Source organism: Mycteria americana, unplaced genomic scaffold (genome assembly GCF_035582795.1).
Source record: "Mycteria americana isolate JAX WOST 10 ecotype Jacksonville Zoo and Gardens unplaced genomic scaffold, USCA_MyAme_1.0 Scaffold_53, whole genome shotgun sequence".
Taxonomy (NCBI): Eukaryota; Metazoa; Chordata; class Aves; order Ciconiiformes; family Ciconiidae; genus Mycteria; species Mycteria americana.
The window spans coordinates 172,112-191,790 of record NW_027445639.1 but is presented as its reverse complement, the minus strand read 5'-3'; the positions used below and the strand labels follow the sequence as shown (position 1 = coordinate 191,790).

At 46.1% G+C, this 19,679-nt stretch overlaps 1 protein-coding gene across 45 annotated transcripts in view; it reads left to right on the top strand.

Annotated features, from left to right (window-relative positions):
* Positions 1 to 19,679, top strand: part of SCRIB (scribble planar cell polarity protein) — a 123,726-nt gene that overhangs the window by 80,834 nt on the left and 23,213 nt on the right. For 8 of the 45 annotated variants that reach the window (XM_075490309.1, XM_075490303.1, XM_075490311.1 and 5 more), the window contains 8 exons: positions 2,937 to 3,344; positions 8,694 to 8,762; positions 12,122 to 12,172; positions 12,796 to 12,837; positions 13,736 to 13,864; positions 15,636 to 15,743; positions 19,064 to 19,111; positions 19,351 to 19,516. In XM_075490309.1, the coding sequence (XP_075346424.1) occupies positions 2,937 to 3,344; positions 8,694 to 8,762; positions 12,122 to 12,172; positions 12,796 to 12,837; positions 13,736 to 13,864; positions 15,636 to 15,743; positions 19,064 to 19,111; positions 19,351 to 19,516 (1,021 nt within the window). The remainder of the gene's footprint in view (positions 1 to 2,936; positions 3,345 to 8,693; positions 8,763 to 12,121; positions 12,173 to 12,795; positions 12,838 to 13,735; positions 13,865 to 15,635; positions 15,744 to 19,063; positions 19,112 to 19,350; positions 19,517 to 19,679) is intronic. The other 37 variants (XM_075490323.1, XM_075490327.1, XM_075490320.1 and 34 more) reach the window with 17 other exon arrangements.

The window sequence follows — 19,679 nt, the reverse complement described above, 5'->3', positions numbered from 1 at the left end:
CCAGGAACGCCTGGCACTGGAATGTGAGGCTGAACACGCTGGAATGCCGGGGTGTATGGGCGGCATCTACAAATGTCCCATTTCAGGGCCAATTGGTGCCCACGTTTATCTTTTTCCAGCTGTCATTTGCCCAGCCCTGTCTTTGCTCTGAAAAAATATGTCTGCCTAGATTGTGAATACAGGGAGATATGGGCTTCAAGGACAGCAAGGTTCTGGCGTTCCTTCAGGAGCTGCACCTAGCCTATTTGGTGACTGCCTGTAAGACTCAGACAGGGCCAAACAGGTTGTCTATCTCCAGACAGTCTGACTGGATTAAGATGACTAATGCTATTGCCCAGTTCCCATAGTATTTTTCTCTTTCTTCCTGTCTCTAGGCCAACTTTCTCACCACGTACATTCTGCTCTAAACAGTGTCTACATGTCTTTTGTTGCCATATAGTTCCCTGCTGTTCTTCACACTGTTGAACAGGAGGTGCGGACCTCTGTCGTGACTGCTGTAGATTGTGGGTAGAAGTTGTCATGAGGATTCCCCAAGATTTGCCCCTAAAGAAGGGGGCAGATGGTTGTGTATCTTGGATTAATCTGTATTGCTGTGTGTTGGTCCTTTGTGAGCCAGATTTAACAAAGGCTTACTGAGATGCAAGCCTGTTTGTAAACTTTTAAAACCCCAACTGAAAAATTCCAGTTGAAAGCTGCATGAGAATGCTCGTCTCAGCGATGCCCTCCGGCTTGATGTAACTTGATGCCTGCAGAGTACCCAGTGCGCTACAATGACTAGGTATTGCCATCACAGTAATAAAAGAGCTATTATAGTCTCTGTCTTCTTCGTAGTACAGGCTTGAAAACCATACCCATGAATGACTGCATCTAGCCACAGCAGAACATTTAAAATCTAGTTTTGCTTTCTGGACTATAAGAAATGGAGAAGACTTTACATCTCTCAGTAGCGTGTCACCATGGTTAGTTAATTAACAATCTGTACTTTCTAGTCTGAATCTATTTCTCTTCAATTTTTAGCCATTGATTCTTTCTCTGTACTTGTTCATTAGATTTAAAATTAGATTTGTTTCAGTGTCTGGGGCAAAGTGATGGATCAGAACTGCAAATGCATTTCTTCTATATTTGTCTTGGAGGATGCAGGGTAAAACATGATTGTCCTGTCTGCTAGACTGGGGAGTGACAGAGGCAAGGCTGGGAAAAGCACACTGCATTGCCAAAATCTTTGCTTACCCAAAATAGAAATTGTTGCTTGTCTGATAAAAATAGCCCACTGTGAAGCAGAGGGAGCGAGGCATCCTGCCCAGCTGCAGCAGAAGCTCTGGAGATCAAAGCGAGGGGTAGATGAAGCTCAGTTCCAGTCATGTCCATGAACAAAACAGGGACTGAGGCTCCTCATGGACTATCAGACTTCATGCAGTCTTGGTGAGATGCCCATCTCCACAGTGCCCTAAAAGTGTTGTTTACTTTTTCCCTTTGTGCGAAGCAAAGTAGGCCTTGGTGGTGGGATTCACCTGGAATCCGGGTTGGTCAGTGTTTGTGCTCTTCTGCTTGGCAAGGGAAAGCAGCAGTGGTGTCGGAGGGGCCTGGCTGTAGGACCGACAAACCCACTTTGCAGTGGTGGATTGCTGGCAGTGTTTTCACTACATCTTCCCCAATGAACAAATAATGTTCCTGAAAGTACTTTTTGTCTGGCATAACTTTATGTGTACTAGAGGTCTTGCTAGTGTAGTTTATGGCACTCTGGGAAAAGAAGGTTGGAATTTGAGGGTTTTTTGCTTGGGTTCTTTTGGTAGCGTTTTTTTTACATTGGAAAGTCACATAGCTACAATAGCAAAATTTCTAAGGGTAGCACAGGCTTCACTGTCTAAAGAAATATGATATGAGCCAGGGCTCTGCCAACCACTGCTTTAGATTGGGTTGGGGTTGAGGGGTTAGGGGAGGGCCTCAGAAATTCCTGAGCCTCTCAGCTGCCATTGTAGTCACCAGCCCACCCAGCCCTTGAGAGCTATTTTTGTGAATGCTGCCATGACACAGGAGTTGGAGAATGTGCTCTGAGTAGAAGAGATCTTTCTGCTCCCTGGCAGGCACTTGGATAGAAGGAGATTTGATCATTGCTCTCGGATTATCTCTGCTTCCCTGAAGAAGGCTTTGGCTGGGGTAACAAACTCTTTTATAGTATTAAAAGAGGAAAGGTCAGTGCTTCATCTTGGATGGGTACAGTTGAGCCTAGGCAGAACTGGAGCTCTGTTTCAGTCCTGCCTTCAGTAAGAGTGCTCAAAGGGATCTGTGCTCTGTTAGCTGTTATTTAGCTCTCTGTTACTTGTTGGTGTGTATTTTGATGACGTGGGGCCATAAAAGCATGCTTGCCTGTGCAGGTGTGATGGAAATGCATGGGGTAGATGATATGGGGATAACTGTGTAGCTGTATGGAAATGCATTGGAGTGAGGCGAGAGGTTTCATTCTGCGTGATAGTGCTGACATATTTGAAAGTATGCTGGGGTGAGACAGTTGATGTTTGGCCATGTGATGGTGGAGTTGAATTGAGGATGTGCTGCAGTGAGATGGGAGAGGATGTGTGTTTGTGCAGGTTTTGGCAATCAATTTTGCTAGAGAGCAGCAACGTTACTGGTGAGCTGCTGAAGTGCAGGCTGGAATGTGTATGAGAGCTGCAAAAGTGGAGGGAGCGTGTTCCTGCCTGTCAACTACTTGGTGTATGTATTGCATGCTGACAGCAAGGTCCTCTCTTGGAAGCAGCATTCGGGACCACAAGATTGGTGGTAGAGTAGAAGAGAGGGAAGGGATGGTTGTGTGGGCATTAGTACTGGAATTCTTCTCTCCCCTGTCCTTCAGCATCAGCAGCTTCTCTGTATTTTCTCCCTCCTCTCCTTTACTCTGTTCTCCTTATTTCTTTCTGATCCTTTTGTTTTCCTCTCAGCTTGTTCAGTATAATAAGGCCAGCTCCAGAATGGAGGGCGACTGCGCTATGCTGTCTCTGCCAGTGGCACAGGACAGCCGGGATTCATACCCAGAAACAGCTGCAGGCCCGATCATCAGAAGCGTGGCTGGCCTTCCTCAGGACCCTGCATCACCTGACAAGTGCACGAGTGGGGCAGAAAAGCCCCAGCTAGACAAGCAGGATCCCACGGGTTGCCCCTTGTCCCAGGACCAGATGCCAAAGACGCCAGAGCAAGAGTGTATGATCGACTCTCAGCCGATCCTCTTCAGTGAGAACCCCTTTGTGGTGGCTAACCGCAAGGGGAAAGCAGCAGGCAAGGCTTGCCTGGGGGGCCCGCCCCTGGGCTATGGCAGGGGGGGAGTGCTGAAGACCAACCTTTACTCCAAGGCAAGCAGTCCCACGGCATGCTGTGTGTGGCATGCAATCACGCAGTTAAGGCCACCTGCATTCTACTAAACCCCTGCGCATGCACTGGACCCCAGATGCCAGGCAGCACGAGGCCTGTGCGGGGGCTGGCCCCACCTAACACATGTGCTTCTCCAGTGTTGCGTGCAGAGGCTGTCAGTTGCTGACGGTCGGTGAATTGTCTTCCAGCCACTAATGTACCCCAGTTATTGCCAAGTGTGCATGCTGCTGAGCCCCTCTCTGAGGGGAGGCAGTGGTGTCAGGCAACTTCCCCAGTGTCTCTCTGGGTGGGCAGGAGTCAGGCTAGGAGCAGTGGTGTTTCCTGTCTGCTGTGGTTGTGAGTGGGGAGTTGGCAGGGCTTGTAGAAGAATGGTGGTGGTATCACACTTACGTATCTGGGCCTGAACAAACATAGCCGTTTTTAGACTTCTGAAAACTAAGAGGCGGTGCAGCTGACATAGTTAATCTGCAGCCCAGGAGCATGCTGTTCCTTGAAGTGACACATTTCAGTATATCTAGACTTTCAGATTTCAAGGGAGAACTTTGCTTTCTGCTCTGGGAAATCTGTTTGTATTTAACTTTCTCACTGTTGCACAGTAAACCTGTGGCAGAGCAAGGACTAGAACCAAAGATACGATGTTCCAGATTAGCACCATGCTACTCTCCCCTTCTTCCTTTCTCAGCCTTTCAGGAGGTCTGAAAAGCAAGAGAAGCAAAACAACCGCAAACAAACAGCCCCCCCCCCCCCCCCCCCGAACAAAAAACAAACAAACAAAACAACACCCAGCTGTAGTTCTCTTAGATGTTTTTAGCCTAGTTCCTTGGTGAGAGTTTGTTTTTCACAGATGTGTAAGCAGATAAGCATAGAGCAAGGCATGTAGTTGAATCTCTGTAACCTCTCAGTATATTAAAAGTCAAAGGCTGTGGTTTGGATATTATAGACATCCAGCTTTAGAGTTCGAAAGATCAAAAAAAGCAGCGGTCACAAAGCACCGACCCTTTTTGAAGGTAGACTTCATGCCAGATCAGCTATCATCAGTCTGGAGGTGGGTGTCACAGTTAGCTGGAGCTGATCTAATTCCACGTTGCTGTCAAAAGGGATCAGTTCCCCCTGTCTGCATGTTCTCCTCCTGCGTGCCGACACCAGAACTGGAGCAGTCATGTGGTCATGTGTCAGCTGCGTTAGGGAGCTGAAGTCCCTGAAAAACAGTATTGTAGAACATCTCCTTCCTTGGGGATTGGTAAGCTGCATGTGCTGGCACACAGGAAGACTTGGATAGCAGTAGCCAGAAGCAGGGTGAGCAACAACACTCTTTGCAGTGGAGGCATGGAAGCAGATCAGTTGATACTGCTGCTTTCTCTGTCATTACAGTGCTAAGAAGGATCAGATGTTTTCTGTGCACCAATATAAACTTAAGATCACATCTCCTGGCTTGGTCAGTAGACTTACGATTGCCCAAGGCTGACTTGAATCTAATTAACATGATTCAGTAGTGCATGGGTATGGTATTAATGATTGCGGAACCCTAGATTTGCTTAAGCAGGTCTCTCAATCCCAAATGACTTGTTTCCATCTTTAGGCATCTAAAATACTTTTTAAAATTGTGCTCCTTAATCCTGTGGACAGACTGCAGGTAATTATTGGGACACTTCTCTCCTGTGGTAGCTGTTGGGGCTGGCTGTAGACTGGCTAAGCCTGAGCGTTGGGCTGATGGGGTCCATCTGTCAAAGAAGGGGAAGAGTATCTTTGGTCATAGGCTTGCCAAGCTGGTGAAGAGGGCTTTAAACTAAAGTTGCTGGGGGAGGGGAACCTCAATCCATCCCACTCCTACCAGTTTGATGCCAGTGCCAGCAATAGGTCCCCAGAGCCTGGAGAAGGATCACAAGTCAGCAGGAGAGCACCTGAAGAGCAGCACAAAGGAATTCCAGCCACTCCAGCCAGTAAATCAGCTTCATCAGGGGCCCAACTTAAATGCCTCTATGCAAACGCACATAGCATGGGGAATAAGCAAGAGGAGTTAGAGATGTGTGTATGCTTGCAGGGCTATGATCTCACTGGGATCACGGAGACGTGGTGGGATGGCTCCTATGACCGGAGTGTTGGAATGGAAGGATGCAGGCTCTTTAGGAAGGACAGGCAGGGGAGACGAGGAGCGGGTGTTGCCCTCCATGTCAGTGACCAGCTGGAGTGCACAGAGCTCTGCCTGGGGATGGATGAGGAGCTGACCAAGAGCTTATGGGTCAGGATTAAAGGGAGGGCAGGACAGGTGACATTACAGTGGGGGTCTGCTACAGGCCACCTGACCAGGAAGACCGAGCGGTTGAGGCCCTCTACAGACAGATAGGAGCAGTCTCACATTCACAAGCCCTGGTCCTCATGAGGGACTTCAACCACCCTGATATCTGTTGGAGAGACAACACAGCAATCTGGGAGGTTCCTGGAATGCGTTGATGATAACTTCCTTCTCCAAGTGACAGAGATGGAGCCAACGATGAGAGGTGCTGTGCTGGACCTTGTTCTCCCCAACAAGGAGGGGCTGGTGGGGAATGTGAAGCTCAAGGACAGCCTTGGCTGCAGTGACCATGAAATAGTGGAATTTAAGATCCTTAGGGCACCGAGGAGGGCACACAGCAAGCTCACTACCCTGGCCTTCAGGAGAGCAGACCTTGGCCTCTTCAGGGATCTGCTTGGTAGAGTACCATGGGATAAAGTCCTGGAGGGAAGAGGGGCCGAAGAAAGCTGGTTGATATTCAAGGATCACCTCCTCCAAGCTCAGGAGTGATGCATCCCAACAAAGAGGAACTCACGCAAAAACACCAGGAGGCCTGCATGGATGAACGAGTCGCTCCTGGACAGACTCAAACACAAAAAGCAAGCCTACAGAGAGTGGAAGCAAGGACAGGTAGCCTGGGAGGAATACAGAGAAATTGTCCAAGCATCCAGGGATCAGGTTAGGAAAGCTAAAGCCCTGATAGAATTAAATCTGGCCAGGGATGTCAAGGGCAACAAGAAAAGCTTCTATAGGTACGTTGGTGATAAAAGGAAGACTAGGGAAAATGTGGGCCCTCTCCGGAACAAAACAGGAGACCTGGCTACCCGGAATATGGAGAAGGCTGTGGTACTCAACAACTTTTTTGCCTCAGTCTTCAACAGCAAGTGCTTGAGCCACACTGCTCAAATCACAGAAGGCAAAGGCAGGGTCTGGGAGAATGGAAGACCACCCACTGTAGGAGATCAGGTTCAAGACCATCTAAGGAACCTGAAGGTGCACAAGTCCATGGGACCTGATGAGATGCATCCACAGGTCCTGAGGGAACTGGGGGATGAAGTTGCTAAGCCACTATCCATCATATTTGAGAAGTCGTGGCAGTGCAGTGAAGTTCCCCCTGACTGGAAAAGGGGAAACATAACCCCCATTTTTAAAAGGGGAAAAAAGGAAGACCCGGGGAACTACAGGCCAGTCAGTTTCACCTCTGTGCCCAGCAAGATCATGGAGCAGATCCTGCTGGAAACTATGCTGAGGCACATGGAAAATAAGGAGGAGATTGGTGACAGCCATCATGGCTTCACTAAGGGCAAATCATGCCTGACAGATTTGGTGGTCTTCTACGATGGGGTTACAGTGTTGGTGGATAAGGGAAGACCAACTGATGTCATCTACCTAGACTTGTGCAAAGTATTTGACACTGTCCCACACAGCATCCTTGTCTCTAAATTGGAGAAACATGGATTTGATGGATCGACCACTCTGTGGATAAGGAATTGGCTGGATGGTTGCACTCAAAGAGTTGTGGTCAATGGCTCGATGTCCAAGTGGAGATCAGTGATGACTGGCGTTCCTCAGGGGTTGGTATTGGGACCGGCGCTGTTTAACGTCTTTGTCGGCAACATGGGCAGTGGGATTGAGAGCACCCTCAGGAATTTTGCCGACGACATCAAGCTGTGTGGTGCGGTCAACACGCTGGAGGGAAGGGATGCTGTCCAGAGGGACCTTGACAGGCTTGAGAGGTGGGCCTGTGCAAACCTCATGAAGTTCGACAAGGCCAAGTGCAAGGTGTTGCGCATGGGTTGGGGCAATCCCAAGCACAGATACAGGCTGGGCAGAGAACGGATTGAGAGCAGCCCTGAGGAGAAGGACTTGGTGGCATTGGGTGATGAGAAGCTCAACATAACCTGGCAACGTGCTCCTGAAGCCCAGAAAGCCAACTGTATCCTGGGCTGCATCAAAAGAAGCATCACCAGCAGGTCGAGGGAGGTGATTCTCCCCCTCTACTCCGCTCTTGTGAGACCGCACCTGGAGTACTGCATTCAGCTCTGGGTCCCCCAATATAAGAAGGACATGGACCTGTTGGAGCGAGTCCAGAGGAGGGCCACGAAGATGATCAGAGGGCTGGAGCACCTCTCGAATGAAGACAGGCTGAGAGACTTGGGGTTGTTCAGCCTGGAGAAGAGAAGGTTCTGGGGAGACCTTGTAGCAGCCTTCCAGTACCTGAAGGGGGTCTACAAGACAGCTGGAGAGGGACTTTTTACAAGGGCATGTAGTGATGGGGCAAGGGGTAATGGCTTTAAACTGAAAGAGGGGAGATTTAGATTAGATATAAGGAAGAAGTTCTTTACTTCTGAGGGTGGTGAGGCACTGGACCAGGTCACCCAGAGAAGTTGTGGATGCCCCATCATTAGAAGTGTTCAAGGCCAGGCTGGACGGGGCTTTGAGCAACCTGGTCTAGTCCCTGCCCGTGGCAGGGGGGTTGGAACTAGATGATCTTTACGGTCCCTTCCAACCCAAACCATTCTATGATTCTATAGGTTCCTGTGGAAGGGGTGAGAGCCCTTTCCTATGCTCTGGGCTACTTGTAAAGGTCTTACCAGTAGGCCAACAGCAGTGGATGTGCCTGGGGATGAATCTTGTCTCCTTTCAGTTGGGAGTGGCATTTTTTGCTCAGTGTCTATACAACAGGAGGTTTGCCTAGACTGTGGCCCAGTCTGTTGTGGGCTAAAGAGAAGTTAGGGGGAAAGGATTCCCGGGGATGCCTTACAAAGCAGAAGGCTTTAATCTGATTCAGTTGGCCTTGCAGGGCATTTGGATATGATCTCAGTTCCAATGTTTAATGTCATTCCCTTGCTGTTTCTAGCGGGTTTTGCAAGTTTCTGCTATGTGACAGCTGCTGTTGGGCCCAATGCTAACTCTGCTCTCTCGTGGTGAGGTGGCCCATAATTGGCCTCAGGCTGGATGTCAGTGGTCTACCTTGCCTCCTGGTCTCACTGCTAAGGGAGAGGCATGGAAGTTGCAGCTGTACAGTAACTATCTAGTTTTGTCTTCTCTCTTTCAGGCTCCTGCGGGCGAGTCTGGGACAGGAAATTCCAGGCGTGAAACCCCCTATTCTCCTAGTAATCAGCAGGTGAGACTGACCCCAGGACACACAATACAGGGAAAGGCAGGGAGGCATGCTTCCGGGGCAAGGTGGCATCAAGGCAGAAAGGCAGAGGAAGCTGAGTATGATTTCCATCCTTGAGAGCGGTACCTTTGAGGTGGAGGGGTATCCATCAGAGGAGGCAACTAGAGAACTAGGGGAAGAACTCTGCTCTTTCAAAATGTCTCAGAGACCCAGGAGTATAATTAGCTAGTCATAAACTCAGTGGAAAGTTACTGCTCTGAGGAGTAACTTAATTCACAGGGTAGTGAGCAGGGGAGTACCTAGAGTGACTACAAAATGGTAGTTGTCTGTCTTTTTTGAGAATGGCCTCACCAATGGTCTCTTAGACAGAGACTATTTAATTCTGGCAATTGGTATGTCAGAAGAAATGGAGAAGTAAGGATTTGGAGAATCATCTCGGGTCTGTAAACCAGTGCTACTCAGTCTCCCAGAGAGATTCCTAGTTCTGTTTGTGATGCTGCCGGCAACTCACATCAGCTGTTGGGAAGAAAGTTGAAGGATCCCGCAGCAGACAATTATAGGTTAGCCTACAATTAGGGAATGATTTTCTAAAACTCTTTGGTTAGGGGCCAGCTTTCACTCTGAAATGGGAAGTTTCTTTATTTCTTGTAACTTTTGATTTTTTTTTTTTTTGGTAAGCATTACCTATTCTCACTAGTCGTTCTTATTTCTTATATCAGCTCTGAACTTGTCTTTTAAATCTTGCTGAGTCTTTGATTTCACTTTTCATCCTGTGGCAGTAGGTTTCACAAGTTAGTTGAGTCTTCTGAAGTTAAATACTCTTAAATGGATTTTTTTAAAATTTTCCCTTCGCAGTCATTACATGTTATTGTTTTTTATATTAGGGAGCTGGAATGAACTGAAAATTGTACTTTGTACTCTATCCTTAGTCATTTTGTGTCTGTTGCATTCCTTTTGGAGTGCAACTGCTCTCCAACTATTTGGTCCCACTAGCTCTGGCACTTACCTCATCTTTAGCTGAGTCGTTTCAGTTCTCTAAGCTGGACAAAAGCTGTCTGCTTTTTTGCTAGGTTAGTTCAGCTTAGTGAGATGAATTGCGTCATCTTGGGGTGAGGTGACAGTTAACAGTGACTCAGGAGAAGGGTCAGGACCATGTGGGTGGGAGCTGTGAATAGGATAGTGGAGCTGTAGTGAGCAACAGTTCAGTCCATCTTCTATTGCTTCCTTGGCCTATCTTGTATCTCCCTCAGTTCTTAGATCCTTTGAAATTGAGTGACCACCAGGGACACAATAAGATTAGAAGAAGATACTATTCATTACAGTAATACTATTTCAATGCTTTCTGTTCCAGCTGCATATGTTTACTTATTTGTTTTTCTGACAGCAGTTGCATACTGATTGGAGCTTTATTTTGGGCTGTTTGTAAGTTTTCCTTTTACCACAAGTGCACATTTTCTTTGAGATTGGGTTCTTTCTATCTAGAAGGAATGGGGTGGGGATGATAATCCTTATTCTACAACAGAAAGTGATCTAGATATTAATTTGCTCTGTCTTTAAAGATCCTCAGCTCTCAGTTGAAAAAGAAGCCCAAATCCCAAAGGGTGGCCATGTAGCTGCTCATAGAATGATTTAGGATGGAAGGTTTGGTCTAAGACCACACTCAGAGCAGGTCCAATTAGATCAGGTTACCCAAGGCCACGTCCAGTTAAATTTTGAACAACTCTAGAGATGGAAAGTCTACATCTTTCTAGATGCCATCTCCAATATTTGACTACTCTCATTGTGATTTTTTTTGTTTGTTTGTTAAACTTGTATTTGGATGGAATGTCCCTTGTTCCAATTTGTCATAGACAACTTTCGTAGTACCCCTGATGTTTTTGTTTATCAGCGTTTTGGCATTGGAGGCTCAGTGCTAGTGTCCTTGCCACTAGCAACCCTCTGGCTATAATGCCATCTGCTCTTCTAACCTGGGATGGGCTTGCTCAATGATAAATTGTTTGTCTTTAGAGTCTAATGGTTTGTCATTATCCAGTTCCTGTAGCAACAGTGACTGCTTTGTCTTCTCATAGCAGTCACTGCTCTGACAGTGGAAACTTTCCAGCTGAAACTGTTCACTCTCTCCTCCGTGGGCTCTGAGAAGGATAAACAAGGTCTCATTAATGCATTCTATGGAGTTAAGAGCACTCCAGGAGCATTTTTGCAGACGCAGGGATTTGCCTTTCCAATTTTTAAGTTGGATGTCTCAAATTCCCTGTTATGTAGCACTTGATGTAATTTGTAGCCTATTCTATCACCAGGTTTTTTGTATCATGAATTATCTGTAGCTTGAGCAATGTATTGAATAATCTATACAGATTTTTTCTTGTTTTTCTCTTTTATCTGTCTGTTCAGAGATGTGTATGCCATGGGAAATTCTATTAATTTCTTAAAGCATTTATAACCAATTTCATGACTTTGTCCTTTATTTTAGCCTTTTAAGGTCTTCAGCAGGTTTGCTCACTGCTTTAATTTCTGAGATCTAGTCTGTGTGTCATTTTGATAGCCTTTTTTCCTTACTTGGTCTATGGCTGTTATGAATTAGTGACTCTGTCGGTTGTTCTTGAAGATGCCTTGGTGAACAATGCTGAGCCGTTAGTCTTGCTAGTGGCATTCACAACCGTGCATTCTGTACTTGAGCTTTCTGTCACATTTACGTGATTTAATACTTTCTGGTCAGAGCCTTCCGCAGCAGTCTCCTGCATGTCAGGTAAGGCTGTATCTGGTAGATTTAGTTCTCTCTGGACAATGAATGTTACACAAAATGGAACAGATCCAGCAGGTAATACTGAAGGACACAGGGCAATCACTGGCCTTGTTGCTTGTACATATTCCAGGGATTCAGGAGACTTGGCCTTCAGGTTGTTGCTCCAGAGTAGAAGTTCCAAGGAATTGCATCTCTCATTCTCTGCCGCCATCTATTTTTAATGTAAATTCTTTGGTTTGAAATCTTGTAGTCCAGCCAGAATTTATAGGCTTATTTCAGAGCTCTCAGAGAATTACTGAAGGAAGTTGAATCCTGAGGCTGGCATCATGATGGTCTTGCCTGGCCTTGAGTTCTGCAAGCTTCTGGTGGGGGAGGAAGCTGGCGGGGGGAGGAGGGAGGTGTTTGTGGTGGGTCTGTGTGTGCATGCCAAGGAGGGGAGAGGGGCTTTCTCTGTGGCAGGCAGCAAGGAGCTGCGTGGGGACACTGACAGCTCTGGGTAACAGCAGTCTCTGTGCTGGGAAAGGTGCTTGTCTCAGCCTCTCACGCGGAAAACCCGGTCTCTTCATTTTCTCTCCCATTCTCTCCCCTGACGATCCTCCCTGGCGTTGCCCCTCTTCAGACGCCTGCAGCCCCTCGGCCTGCTCATCTGTCAGGCAGGGAGACCCGCTTTGTAAGTGCCTGTTGGTGTGCAGTGTGTGCTGCTGCTCCGTGCTGCTCTCACCCGGCACCGCTGCTCTTCGCCCCTTCCTCCGGCTCCGCGTTCCCCGGCTCTTGGGCTTGGTGTGCACCAAGGGCTTGCTGTGGAGAGCAGTGCCCGGGGCGGCAGGCCAGGCCACGAGAGGCTGTTCCCTGCTAGCCACTGCTGAGATGGCATCTGTGAACGCTTCCTGGCAGAGAAGCTGTGGTGCTCATGGCTTTGCTCAAGCTCAGTAGCAAGTGCAGAGGGCAGGGGATGTAAACAAGGGCCAGGACCAGCTGAGCTGGAGCAGAGAGGGGGAGGGTGGGGGTCAGTGCCCAGAGATGTGCAGAGAGAGTTGTGAGTGCCTTCTCACACAGCAGAGGAACTGGGAGAAGTTCTTGCAGGTGGGCTCCGGACTGCTCCCCACATGAAGAAGAAGGTATAGTGGGGGTCAGTATGGGACATGGGGGCTTTTCCCTGTACAGAGCGGACAGCGGGGCAGGGGAGGGGTTGGGATTGGGGTTGGGAGTTTTGTATTTCTTTTTGTATGGAGCAGGGTAAACTAAAGGCTTCCTGTATGGACTCCAAATATACATCTGTATTTCTGTTTTCAGGCTTCCATTAACTTCATTACATCACAGGATGACAGTAAATCAGTAAGTACATCTGCCACGTGACCTTATTGTAGTGTCCCTACGCATTCTTCAGCACGTAGAGCTTGCCTCTTCCTTCTGTGTGTGCTCACTTTCCAGCCCTGCAAGTTTCAGTGTTGGCTCTTATTCTGTCTTCTTCAGTCCTCCACTATACCTCAAGTTTGTACAGATGCACTAAGTCTTAAATGTTGTCAATTTGAAAACTTGATGCAAGTGTTTTTGCAGCTTTTATTCCTGTTTACCCTTGCAGCTTTCACTCATGTAGTTTTTGCTGGCTTACTCAGTTCCTGCTTCTACTCTCTTTAGCAGTAGATGTTTTGTTCACTTCCACACAGCATCCAACAGTGATGACATCTAGGTCAAATCTCAGACTCTTGTCTCTGCTCTTATGTCTGCATTTCTAATTGGAGCCCTAGCTGGATGTCAGGTCATTTTCATCCACAGCTTTTGCCAGTACCCATTCCTGGGTGATGTTTCCCTACTGCATCTTCCATTCACAATGCTTATATTCTCCAAGCTGTGACATACTCATGCCATATCCCTCTGACCCTTGCAGCTGCTACTTGTATGGCAGATTCTTCCTTGTGTCCTGGCCTTCTCTGTCACCCATTGGTCCTGTCGTGACCCTGACTTGTCTGAATCTTTTTGTGTGTTCGAAATACTTGCACCAGAGGCATTGTTTGGTGTTTGCTTCAGTAGTTATCCCTCCCAGTCTGGTAGCTGGAGTCAGCAGCACAGCTGAGGAATTGAGCTCAGGTGCATGGATTTGTCTTATTCACTTGCATGGCAGAGACATCTTGCTGCCCTAACTGCTCGTTTCTTTCTTTCTCTCTCTCTCTCTCTCTCTTTTCCCCCTGCCTCTTCCTCTGCCTTTCCCCCTGTTATGTGGTACTGACACAAGCAGACCAAGCCAGGCGTCATTCAGCCTTTTTCCCGAGTGCGACAAAATGCTGCCTCACATAATTCGGAGGACGGGGACAGCCCCAATCCCTTCCAGCAACCTGAGCTGTGCTTCAATATCCAGAACTCCGTAAGTGGCCTGCAGTTCCTTCTTGCTTAGCTATGTCTATCTGCCCTAGGTTTCTATAGTGCCACTTTTTCTGGTGGGTAGGCTGAACACACCCTCCCAGTGGTGGTTTTGTAGTTTAAAGATCACATGCCTTAGCTAAGGCTGGTCATGTTTATGCATCAGTCTCGATGCCCTGGGTAAGAACCCATACTCTTCACGAGTAGAGTCATGGTCAGTACATCCCATTCATTTTTGTAACATAGATGAGCCTCACCAGCCTGCCTGGTGTCTTCATTTACCCATTCAAGAAGTTAGCATTGTTGAAACTGTATTGTGGCCGAAATCCCCAGAGCAGTTATAGTTTTAGATCCTTATTTATGAGGTGTTGCATTCTGTTGAGGCATAAATCTTTCAGAACCTTTGTCTATCAATGTCTTGCATCTTGGAGCAACAGCCAATACCATCTTGCTGGTAGTAAGTTTTATGATTTGCAAAATGACATTTTTGAAAGATTCATATTCCCTGGGCTGTATGTTGATGGGAGAAAAAGATTCAGGTATTTTGGTTTTTGTCATGACAGAAGACTTGTATACCTCAATATAGCCCTTCTCTTTTTATTGAAGCTTGTATAACATGATACCAAATTAGAGACCTGATTTGTAGACAAACAGCTATATATAATCCATGTAATTGCTTATATCAAGATTCACATATTTTACAACCTCTTCCTATCTTGATGTGCTGTTCTTTAGCCTATGCAGAAGGGAACATCATCAAACAACATAATTTAGCCTCAGTCCAGGACAGAGAAAAACCACAAACACCTGAAACTGATTTAGCGCAGCTAGAGGGATTGAAGGAATGAAGCAACTAAAGGGGATTTGCTTTCTAGTAGAAAGGAAGGTGGTGGTGTCATTTCCCCCCTACTCCTGTTCATTTCTGCGATGCTTTGAGCAGTTCATCCCAACTCTTCTTCCTCCCTGAATGTGATAGGAGGGGTCATGGGGAAAATAGGTGAGGAAAAGACCAGCAAAGAGAAGTGACAAGCAGTAGGAAGGTCCTCTTGGACCTTATAAGATGTTTCTGAGTAAGTGGAATTCTGTGAAGGGAAAATTTGAGATCAAAGGCAGGTATTCTCCAGGTTACAGATCTCTGAATGGGTTGCCACTTTGGTTTAGGAGACTGTGACCATTAGCCTTGAAGTACGTAGAAGTATACACTGGTCATTTTATAAATAGAAGTACAATAGCCACTGCAAAAAACAAATGAGACTAATAGATCCCTTCCCATGAAGAAGGCCCCTTTAGTCAGAAATGCCAGATAAGGCTAGGGCTTATCTTTAATTTTATAATAAACTAAATGTTGCTCGTTCAGTCCTAAGTAGGGGTCAGAGTCAACTGTATAGCTGCCCTATTCCAGCCCCAGAAGCCAACTGATTCAAGTAGGCACATGCTAGTTGAATTGGGTGGAAACCCTTAAGGACAGTGACAGCAATATGGCCCCTTGGCCAAGAGATCAGTCACAAAATTCTGGTCAAGTCAGTGAGGATCTGTACCACCAGAAATATCATTCCTCCACCATCCAAGAAATAAAGCTGGGCTTTGATACATGTGCTGCTCTATATAGCATGTATACAATACGCTGCTCATGTTTCTGCCCAAGGCTGCAGGAGCTGTTCCTTATATATTCCACTCTTCAGGCTTTGCAGGCTGACAGTTGTGCTGTGTTTCCCCCATGTTAGGTTTTTTATAACATCTGTGGTTATCTTTATCTTCTGTCTTTGTCCGTGTAGCAAAAGCCACCTTCACCACCCTCTCCTGACGACATCCCCATCAATGTTAAGCAAGCATACAAGACCTTTGCAGCAGTGCCTTTGTCACACCCTCTGCTTGAGACACAGGTAACTAGTGCTGGCTGGGGGGGGTGTTACACAAACAGTGGTACAAACAGAAGACTGAGCATTGCAGGTGAGCAAGGGAAGTGTGAGAATAGGAAGAAGGTAGTGATTTGTTTCCTCCAAAGAAAGCTGTCGTGAAGGAGGGACATGTTGAGGTCCCCTTGGAAGTTGGAGTCTATTCATGTTGCGGACAGTCACCCTGCAGAGTTCTGTCCATAAACATATCAAGTCCTGAAAGCTCATTGAATTTCATGTTGCTGTTATTCTCCCCCGACATTAGAATGCTGTTGTATAACCATGCTGTTCTGATATAAAGAAACTCTCTGAGCTTCCAGAGTCCAGGGCCAGGCTAAACCTGTTCTGAGGAATTTTTTATTAGATTTTGATCTTTAAATTAATTGGAACTATTCCTTGTGCCCTCCATGTATTTGAATTGTGGAACCATTCAGGCTAGTTGAGGCCTCTGGAGGTCATCTGCCTCAGTCCTCCATGCAAAACAGGGCAACCTTTAAAGTTGTATGAGTTGTATGTATTTCCAAAAATGGAGATTCTGAGGTCACTGTGGGCAATCTCTTCCAGTGTATGACCATCTCTGCTGTGAAGATTTTTTTTTTCTGTATTTTTTATCAGAATTTCTTTTACCGCAACTTGTGTCTGTTGCATCTCACTCTTTTGCTGTGCACCTCTGAGAAGTCTGACCTTGTGCTCTGTAACCCCCTCTAGGAAGCTGAATACAAGAATTAGACCTCCCTCTCCTGAGTTGCTTCTTTTCCAGGCTGAACAAGCACAGCCTTCTGAGGCTGTTTTCAAACGTCATGTCCTGCAGCCCCCTAAATAATTTTGATAGTCTTCCACTTGACATGCTGCAATTTGTTAGTGGCATTCTTGTACTGGGGAACCCCAAACTGGGCACGCTGCTCTTGTAAGTGCTGAATAGAGAGGAAAGATTGCTTCTCTGGACCTGCTGGCTGCACTCCAGTAGCCCAGTATGTGGCCAGCCCTTACTCTGCAAAGGCATTGTCCTGACCTATGTGCAGTGTGCTGTTGAGGCATCACCCATGCTGTCCTCCCTGCCTGTCCTTCCTGAAGAGCTTGTACCCATGCATGGCAGCACTCCAGTTATGCAAGATCTCTGGAACTGTCTGTTTATAAACAATCATACTATCACTTCATTTACTAAACTAAAGAAGCAAAACACTGTCCCCTTTGACACCTCGTGTTTGGAAAGACCCTCTGTTCTCTTAATCATCTTACTGCTTTCCTTTTTGCCTGTTCCTATCTGAATTCTTGCTGGCACATCTTTGATGCAAATGAGATATCCTGTTTCACAGATTTCTTTCTACTGTGGTATTGTTTCTTTCTTTCTTTCTTTTTTTCTTTCTTTCTTTCTTTCTTTCTGAATCTTAATTGACAATACCTTTCCTTACATGTCAATAGATGATGCTCACCTTTATCATAATCATGCTGTACTAGGAGCTATGGCTATTCTGCAGTGACTTGTGACAGCAACTTTGTGTTATATCTAAGCTAATCCTGTCCTCCCACTGTCTACCTTGTCCTACATTGGTGCTCATCTGGCCTCATATTGATCTGGTTTGGTAAATTAATATGGGTCACAAGTCTTTCTTCACTGTTTGTAGGATTGATTTTTGGCCATTTTAGCTTTATAGACTGATTTAGTCGGCGTTAGATGACTGTCAGTAGAAGCTCAGGGAAGTTGTTAGCTAAGTTCAGGATGAAAAGGAAGTGGAACTTGTCTCTGTTGGCATCTGTCACCCACCAGATGACCTAAGTTCATGAGTCAGATTGTATCTTGTACACAGATGATTTCTCCAGCTTCATAGTCTCTAGTTGATGTATTGTGGCTTAAGAACAATTACTGATCCTGAAGTAGATCACCTTGTATTTTGCACTACTAAATTAAATTCTTTTCATCCTCCTCAAATCAACCTGTCATCCCAGGATGATATTCCAAACTACTTTGAATTTTGACAATGCTTATCCCCATTCAGTGGAGTGGGATGAATGAAATAATTTGCAGAGGTCCTGGACAACTCTGTATTTCTGTGAACCTGTATTATGGTCTTTGCCATTCACAAATTTTATTCACACCTTCCTGGTTTCTGAGTCAAATTTGGCAATGAAAATGTTAAGCAAGGTTGGTCACAAAACTGATCTTTGAAATCTCAGACAAATCTATGCAGTTCCTTTGTTTCAAAAATTATTTATATTATCAAAGGAGGATATTAGATTAATCTTCACTGCACCTGTTCCATTTTAATCTTTTCTATTTATTTTTGTTTTAATTATATTAATCCGTGAATATTTGTCCTGTTGGAATTGGATAGCTCCGCTGCTCAAATTATTTTTGCCTGCTTCTTGATTTTTAAGAATATATTAGCTATTTTTTAGGCATGAACTGCCACCCAATTAAACAAGTCAATTAAAAATCCATGCTTGTCAGACTTGCAGTTTCACAAATAATTTCATTCAGAATTGCTGAACAGTGATTGTCTTGTCCCTGCAGGTGAGTGTGTTGAGCTCTTAGGTTTTCTTCTGTGTGAACAGCAATAATTTCTATTTCCAGACATTTGCTTCTTAGCTAGAAGCTTTTTTTTTCTTTTTTTTCTTCTTACCTTCTCTGTTATTGTGCTCCTTACTTATACAAAATTAAAACTTTCTGTTAGTTTTTGGAGTGCGGTTGAATGAAGTTGAAGTTGAAGGTAGTCTACTTGCTCTCTTCTTGTGGTTCCTTTTCATTTGTATAATTAAAAAACTTTCATATTTTTAGTAACTTTTTGGCAGTTCTCATTTTACCCTTACTGATTTCTGGTTCACAGATGGATTTTGTGGATCAATTTCTTTTTCTGCCCCCTGTAGTTCTACTCATCCAATATTCTGTTATTTATGCTGGTAAATACAGATTTCTTTCTTTCCTGGCAGTGTTTCCACTTCTTAGAAGTAAATTTTCAAGAGTTGTGTCTTTGATTTAAAGAAAGTCTAAGCCTCCTCCATCTTAAGCTAAGCTCTCTGCTCCTGTTCTTCACATATTTTCCCACGTTCTTCAGTTTCTGCCCTTTTAAAAGTTGTCACCATCTGTTTCTGTTTAGCGCTCAATTTAACGTAAATCCTTATTACTCACGATTGCTAAGCCTAAAGTGGCATTGTCTTGTGTTAATTCTGGGACTGTTTTGTGAACCAGTCCATCAGCTAATGTCCGGGACTGCTGCTGTTTATGTGGCGTTGGTGACACTTGGCTGGAGGGCAGGAGTGGTGGTAGAAAACTTTCTCTTTAGAACTTGCCTGTTTCTCTGTATTCTTAGGAATTGCCTGGTCAGACCAGCACAGAGAATCCCAAAACTGCCCTGGAGGTGAGTTCTGGTGGCTGGAGCTGGAAGTAGGATGGGGACTCGCAGAGGATTCAGGCTTTTGGGGCTGTGGGTGCGGAGACAGGATCACAGCATGGGCGCACAGGGGAGGGCTGGGGAGGAGGAGGAGGATGTGGAGCACGTGGCTGGGGTGGGCAGGTGCGGGGCACACGTTGGGGGCGATGTGGGGAGGGAGGTTTGGCTCAGTGGCTCTGTGGGCAGTGCCGGTGTGGCTCTCGCAGGTGGCCACACACAGCCCCAGTGGACTGCACAGCCCTGAGCAGAGATCCTTCCGTGAGAGGCAGAAGTATTTCGAAATTGAGGTGAAGCAACAGCAGATGGATAAGCCTCCCAAGCGTGTCTCCTTGGTAGGAGAGGATGACCTGAAGAAAATGAAAGAAGAGGAAGGTATGTTGGAATCTGTGCAAGGAAATTTGGCCTGTTAAGTGAATCCTTTCTCTGTGGGAGGCATGAGAGAGCACACACACCAGAAATCCAGCACTTCCAAAAGCCCATGGGCGGTTATTCATAAGGCCTGCTAATAGCTTGAAGTAAGTGAATGTTAAGGAGT